We start from the raw sequence: 7,414 nt of genomic DNA, 5'->3' as shown, positions 1-7,414 counted from the left end.
ACACAAAACATAGACAAACCCCCTCCCCCCCCACACACACACATGAAACCCTGGAGTCAGTCTTGACTCCTCCCTGTCACTCTACATCCAAACCATCAGGAATTCTGTTACGTCGACCTCAAATGTATCCAGAAACTGATTAGTTCTCACCATATCTACTACTACTGGTAGATGATCCAAACCACCATCATTTCTAGCCTGACTTATAGTGATAGCTTCTTACCTGGTGTCCCTGCTCCCACCCTTGCCTGCTTTCACTCTATTGTCAACATAGTAAGCAGTTCAAAGTTATCCTTCCAAAAGGTAAGTCAGATTGTGCCACTCCTCTGTTCAGTCCCTCACTACCTCCCTCCTCTGCCCCCCCCCCCACATTCTACTGCACACAAGAGCCAAGTTCCTTAAAATGGCCTACTAGCCCCCACATAATGTGGGATTCTGTTAATATCTCTGACCTCATCTCCAACTCTTGTCCTTTTTGCTCACTCCACAGCAGCCACACTGGCCTGTCCACCCTTCCTCGAATGTGCTTAGACACTCCTGGGCCTTGGAGACTTTGCACTAACTGGTTCTTCTGCCTGAACAATATTTCCTTTATATATCAGCAAGGAAACCCCCCTCACCTTCTTCATTTATTTCTACCCTGCTTACCCTTTAGTAGAATTTAATGCTTCCTTTCTTTCCTGGCATCTCCAATCTGCCCGAACCCTGTTCTGTGTGAGCTTACCACTGCCCCCTCCCCACCCCTGCTGACCAAAGTACTTGTCACCTTCTAAAGTACTGCCTAATTTGTTATTTAAAAGGTTTACCTTTTTATTTTCTGTTTTTGTGCAGAAGAGCTTGTGATTTTTTCATATATGTATTCCAGAGGACTGACACAAATAGACCTTTGTAAATGTGTGTCGAATGAGTAAATGGATGACTTGTTAGATAGTCACAACATCCAAAATAACATAGGCCCGGTTATTTTCAAGACTTTACAGGTAGAGAATGAATCTAGGGGCCTCCTTGGTCACAGTTACAGAGGGGATTTCGGGCACTTTCTCATACGTTGCACATTTTGAGATAACATTTGCAAGGGTGTCATTTGTTGCAGGGAACTGAGGCAGAAGTTGACCAGTCAAGAATTGGGCCTGATTTTCACCGTTTATGGGCTCTACCTTCCCACTCCAAACCACCCTGGGTGAGATTTATGTCTGTTGAGTGGTGAGCGGTACAAACCCAGAGTCCACTTCCCCTCCCCAAATCTATTTTGCAAGCGCTGGATTGCTCCAGACCTATTCTTCTATATAGCGTTGGCTGAGCCGAGACCTTCCTTTGTGCAAGTGTCCTCACTCAGATTTTCAAAGAAATTCCATTAGCTCTTTGATGTTTAACTTTTTCATGGCTCACAAGCCCTGGAATAACCTGTATACAGGTCTCAGTACATCTTCATACCAATCACCCTCCTCTACCACCACCACTGCTTCAAAATCATTTCCTTTAGAGCACTGGAATTCTTTGCTTCTGCCAAAGGAAGGAGACAGAGGGATCCTGGCCCCTACCCGCATCACAAGGGTGAATGTGAGCCCAGGCAGAATCTGTATCTGTCTTTCACCATGGCCATGGTCTGCTGTGCACCTGACTGCTGAGGCCATGGCCACAACACTGGGCCCAAGGAGGACCCCCTCCCCCCCCATCAGCCTGTCTTCTTGCATGGCCAGATAGCCAACTGCTTGCTGCCTGTGTCTTATCCCAGGCACTCTACTCTGCTCAAGGTAGGGTTCTGGTGGCCCATTGTACCTTCTGGACAGAAAACAGCATCATCCAGCAATGTTTCAGGCCCAGAAAGATTGACGTTTGGTTGGTTCACTGTGTGATAGCCAGGGCCTGGGATTTGAGGATTGATGGAGCATTCAGGGTGGTGAAGTTTCTGAGCAATGCGTCATGATGGAGAAGACACATTTGTCTTGTAAAGGCAATACTCATTCTACACACAGCAACCCCTGAAAGATGCCTAGCAATTGGGGCCACAATAATTCAGAATAAAGGAACACCCACAGCTAATCCCGAAATGGTTTATTAATCTTATTTTCCCATGCCTCCTCACCCGCCTCAGCATGCTCCTTCTCACTTTTACCCTGGGTTGTGGTGGACTTTGAAGACAGAGGACTTCCCCAAGGCTAGGTGGAGGCCCAGGTGTCCTGTTGATGCATTCTGTTGTTTTACTGTAATAGTGTGAGCTTTAGACTTGTCCAGCCCTGAGTTCATGTCCAAGGCTGTCACTGACCAACCAGGTGACCCTAGCAACTTTCTTCTGATATCTGACCCTGAGTTTCCTCCTCTGTAATCTTGGCCTGGGGGGCCAACATATCTTGTTGGACTGTTGCAAACATTAGAGACAATGTATGAAAACAGCCACCAAAGTGCCTGGCACAATTTAGGCACTCAGGAAATGGCAGCTGTTACCCTTACTTTTGGGCTCTGTATCCCTGAGCTCCCTAAACAACTGGAGTATTCTAGGACCCAGAAACTCAATCCACTTTAGAGGCATTCTGGAAACTAAAACTGCAGCTTTTCCACTCACTGTGTGGAAACTCTGTTGGGGTGGGGCTAGCTTAGGTTGCTGACTTACACAGCAAAAGGTTCCCAGCTTGTGTCCCATCTGGATACTGCTCAAAGCTCAAAGAATCTATGTAAATGGAATGAGGAATATTCTCTTTTTCTCACCACCTTCCAGAAGCTCCTCTCCCTGCTTCTCTCTCAGCCCTGCCATTCATTTCACAGCCACAGGAAATCCCACCCTTGCTCAGCATTTACCTAATCAAATGAAGATTAACTCTTTGCAGTACCCATGTGGTATGTTGGGGGGTGCAAAGGGGCGGGAGACACACTAAACCTCCAGGTCAGGGGAAGAGTGAGCCTGGGTCATTAATTGCTTCCTTGCTGGGCTAAGGCAGGTCACCCAAGCCTTTGTGCCTCCCTGTGGAGCCTCCTGCCTGAGGCTTTCAGGATCCCAGCAGTCATTTCTTTTACAGTGCAGTTTGTGGCATACTCCCACTCTTTCTCCCTTTATACTGGGTACTACTGGTTCTCTGACTGAATTAAGCTCCTTGGCCCACACTTGCGAATAACCAATTTTAGACAATTGGGTGATTATTCCCCACCAGAGCCAAGGAAAACATAGATTCAGTCAGGCTTTGGAAGGACATCATTTCTTCCCCTGAGCTAGCTGGGGCTTCCTATAAAACAGGAGTAAGTATACTGACCTGGCAGAGATAATATGTGACAAGCCCCTGGTACAGAGGAGACGCTCAATAAATCTTTGCTTTGCAAGCTCTCCCACTTACTAGCTGACTGACCTGGAGCTGACGGACTTCTATGAGCCCCTTTCCATAAAAGGGGGAGAATTTAAAGTCAGCCTTGTCCCCAAACAATTTGAGGCTGCAGTTGGCATTACTGAGACCTGTCCCATGGACTTCACATGTTTCTTTTGAAGACAGACCTTGTAAGTGCACTGGCAGGCAGAGATGGAAAGCAGGGTAGCCTATAGGAAAGCACTCTGGGTTTGCCGGGACCAGATGTGGGGTCTTGTCTAGGATCTGTCACTTGCCACCCCTGCGGCTCTAGACAGGAAAGTCACTTAGGAATCCGAACCTCAGATTTACACCCTATCTACCTCTGGAGGTGGCATTGACAAATACAGCTCCCCTGGGACCAGAAACATGCCTTTTCATTTTCTGCAGCCCCAGTTTCTGTCACACTGCCTGAATCATAGAAGGCTCTCACTATTTTCTTGTTTGCTGAATGAATTTGGAGCTGCTGAGGTGTCATAGTTCCTACTTTTGTTTGAAGCCTCCTTAGCCTTCAGGCTGATGTCTATGGGTCCCTGGGCCTTTGCCAGAAAGTCATTTGTTAGCCTGCCCTGGCCCAGTGACTTTACTTTGCATACAGCCAGAAGCAAGGTAAGACTAACTGGAGGCAAAGAAAGAAGAAGGTACCCTGGCCACTCTTTTGTGTGTGATAGCTGCTCCCTCTGAGCCCCACAAAGCTAGGTGAGGCACCCTTCCTTGGGGTTCCCTATTAGAGGACTTAGTTCATACAGTGTCTAGCTCTAGGGGTAGATGTGGTAGGCTTTGGGGGTGGCCAGAGCGTCTTATGTGTGTTCTTTGCCTATAGCTGAAAAGAATTTGAGGGAAGACTCCTACATCTCCAGAATTGCTGCAGGGTGAGGTAGAGGATTCAGAACTCCCTGGTGATAGCATAGATGGGAAGGGCATTGAGCTCCTTGGTATAATGAGGTGAGAAAGCATGAAAGCTCCTGGAGGTGGGAAGAAACCTGATACCACATGCTTAGTACACCATGAGCCACCATGCCAGGTAGCCCTCTGGACTAGCTACCCGGCTGAAGGAGAGAGTCAAAGTGCTAACTCTGCTCCTCTCTCACCCCAGAGTGTGTACCCCCCACCCCCCACCCCCACTTTTAAAACAATTGGTACACCTTAACAAACTGCAGGGGTTTTTTGTTTTTTTTTTAATTTAATGTTTATTTTTGAGAGAGAGGGAGACAGAGGGTCTGAAGCAGGCTCTGCACTGGCAGCCCAGAGCCGGATGTAGGGCTCAAACTCAGGAACTGTGAGACCATGACTTGGGCCAAATTCGGCTGCTTAACTGACTGAGGCACCCAGGTGCCCCAACAAACTGTAGTTTTTGAGAGAAGTGCCAGGTTACCTTTCAGAGATGCCACAGGCCCAGTCTTCTCTCTGACTCATCCAAGAGGCTCTGCTGTTTTTTGCTTTCTTAAATTATTTTTATTCCGGGATTATCATTATTACTGGCCATTTTTGTTCTCATTAAGATCAGCCATAACTCCCACCCTTTGAGTCTCTAGCTTCTGCTCACCTCTTTCCCACCTTATTTCTTTTTCCTCCACTTCCCCCCTTGACATAACCTTAATCCTACAGTGGAGCATTTTTTCCCCTAATGTCCATGCTGCCTTTAGTGCCCCCATAATTACTCCTTTCCCATCTTCAATACTATTTTCAGACCTCAGGTTGTCATTTCACCAAGAATTTTCTGACAGTCTCATCTTTTTAATTTTTGTAGTATCCCACAATGTCCTTTATCCTGCAACCACCCCACTCTCCCCTGCCCTCCCCTCAGGATGATTAGGTGTCTTTTCTATTTCCACAGTACCCCATGATAGTCCCTCCCCTCTGCCAATGCCCCTTCCCCCAGGCTGGGTTAGGTATCCAAAAGTACCTAATGCACAGTATTTCATACTATGCTCTGAGGCCCCTTTTAAATTTCCCCAAGCTTATTTAAGCATCTTTTGGATTTTCATAGAATCCTGTGATATCCTCTCTCCTGTCTCACCTCCAAGACAGGTCACAGAAGTGTTTCTAAATTTTTGTGGTAGCCCACACTCACTCCCTATTACAGCATTTACCACACTGCCAGTTTACATATTTGTCTTTCCCATGTAATCTAGAACATTCTTTAGAACTGAGGGCTGTGTGCCATCGAGGATCCCCAGAACCTAGACTGGTGCCTCATACATAACCGGTGCTCAATAAATGAACAAGGTGTCCTCGTCATTATAGTTTTATTTTTTTCTATATTGTGCAGTAGCTAAGGAAATTCATGGTAGTTGTCAGTTTTCTTTATACAACAGTAGACACAAAGGTTTCAGAAAGGTCAAACATAAAAGAATTTCCCCATCCTTCTCTCACATACCGGTTTATTTCAAACTTTTCAGAATTACCTATTTCAATGATATAAAATATGTACCAGATCACAGAATATGATGGACTCATTTTATAAGGGTAGTAAAACTGTTATACTAAGTCTCAATGACAGACAAAAAGAAAAAACATATCCTTTCTGTAATCATCTTTTTAATCATATTATGACCTTCATCACTATATTAAGACGTATACAATTGTACAATATTTTGCAGTTAACAATTAGCACTGATCACAAATACCAAATGTCTCCCTTTTCCCATCATGTTCAACTCAGCGCCCAGGTAATCTACTCCTTTGGGTACCTCTGATGCTGTTTCCAACCCCCTCAAGTGTCTGCTCCAGATTTCCCTAAGGTGCAGTGTAACCCCTAGCACCTGAATTAAGGATAGCCTCAACTTCTGCATCATCATCAGAATCCCAATCATAATTACATGGCCAGTCCTTGGAGCATCGGTTACGCACCCTTGCCACAAAATGCATGACTTTCAGCTTGCTCGATTCCACATGTGCTCTAGGTCCCCAGAAGAACTCATACTCCACGGGACTGCTACGTGGCACTGGCTTATAAATCAGGTACCCTCTGCGCACAAACTCCTCTGTGACGACCTTCTTTGGATCTCCAAAGATGCTGTGCTGCCGGCCAGGCTGCATCCCCAACTTCCCAAGCACTTTCCAGACCAGGGCCTCCTTGGCGCTGTTGCCCATGATGAAGATGAGGGCTAATATGGACATCAGGAGACTTTTCTTGGTGCCTTGAAAATTGCTCCGGGCTACGGAAGGCTTTTGTACTTGAGCAGTGCTGGAGGCTTCCTCAGGTGTAGTGGAGGCCTCCTCCGGAGTGCTAGGGTCTTCCTCAGGGCCACTCTGGTCGTCCTCCGGGGTGCCTGGGGCCAGAGAAGAGGCCATCGGGGTCTCAGAAGCTTCTGAGGCCTGGATCTTACGATTGTTGCGGTTCTCTTCCGCGGCTCTTGCGTTACGGCGGCGCCGACTCTTCCGACCCCGAGGCATGTCTCCCACTATGGGCGCCGAGCCTATTGCAATTCTAGGGAATGATGCCTGCAACTTCTGCAGAAAGCAACTATCTCTACCTTAAGCGGCCACTGCTGAAACCACCAATGTCAATAGTCTTTGTAGCAACAAGCCAGATGTTCTCAGCGACAAAGCTCACTCCCAGGGAAACAAAAATGCGCAAGCAACAGCCGCCTGCATTCACTCCCGCTGCAAGAGCCAGAACGCTAGGCAAAATTGACTCCGCCTTTTCTGCCACGCACTCACTGAACTCCAAAGAGGAAGTGGGCGGCTCCTCCACCCAAATATCCGCTCTCAGATAGGAAAAGAGGCATGACAAGGCAGGGGTGGGACTAGGGCAGAGATGGCAGCTAGGGATTGACGAGGGCAGGAGAATGCACAGGAAAAAAGAGCATAGGGCTCCTGTATTTTTCAGTCTAGTACAAAATTTGCTAGCGGGTATTGAGAAAGAATGTGCCTTTAATTCATTCTCACAGAAGGCAGGCTGTACATATATGAGTATCCAGGGGGTGGTGGTGGAGGGTTTGGGGGGATGGAGTTGAGGGGTGTATTTATGGAAGGTTTCAGCTGGTCTCAGTTCTCCTATCCTGTGTTGGCTTACACAGCATATTCATTCACCATCCCCGTTCTCAGAAATAGTTTATGTGTATAGGAATTAATTT

The 7,414-nt window shown here is 47.0% G+C and overlaps 1 protein-coding gene across 1 annotated transcript; it reads right to left on the bottom strand.

Annotated features, from left to right (window-relative positions):
• Positions 1-5,564: 5,564 nt before the first annotated feature.
• Positions 5,565-6,981, bottom strand: MAGEH1 (MAGE family member H1). The gene has a single exon (XM_040468643.1). It carries the CDS (start codon positions 6,729-6,731, stop codon positions 6,072-6,074), a length of 660 nt encoding a protein of 219 aa, XP_040324577.1. The 5' UTR covers positions 6,732-6,981; the 3' UTR covers positions 5,565-6,071.
• Positions 6,982-7,414: the final 433 nt, after the last annotated feature.

Source organism: Herpailurus yagouaroundi, unplaced genomic scaffold (assembly GCF_014898765.1).
Source record: "Herpailurus yagouaroundi ecotype Mexico unplaced genomic scaffold, PumYag 67784, whole genome shotgun sequence".
Classification (NCBI taxonomy): Eukaryota; Metazoa; Chordata; class Mammalia; order Carnivora; family Felidae; genus Herpailurus; species Herpailurus yagouaroundi.
Note: the sequence above shows the minus strand (reverse complement) of the source record. Positions and strands in the feature narration are given on the sequence as shown.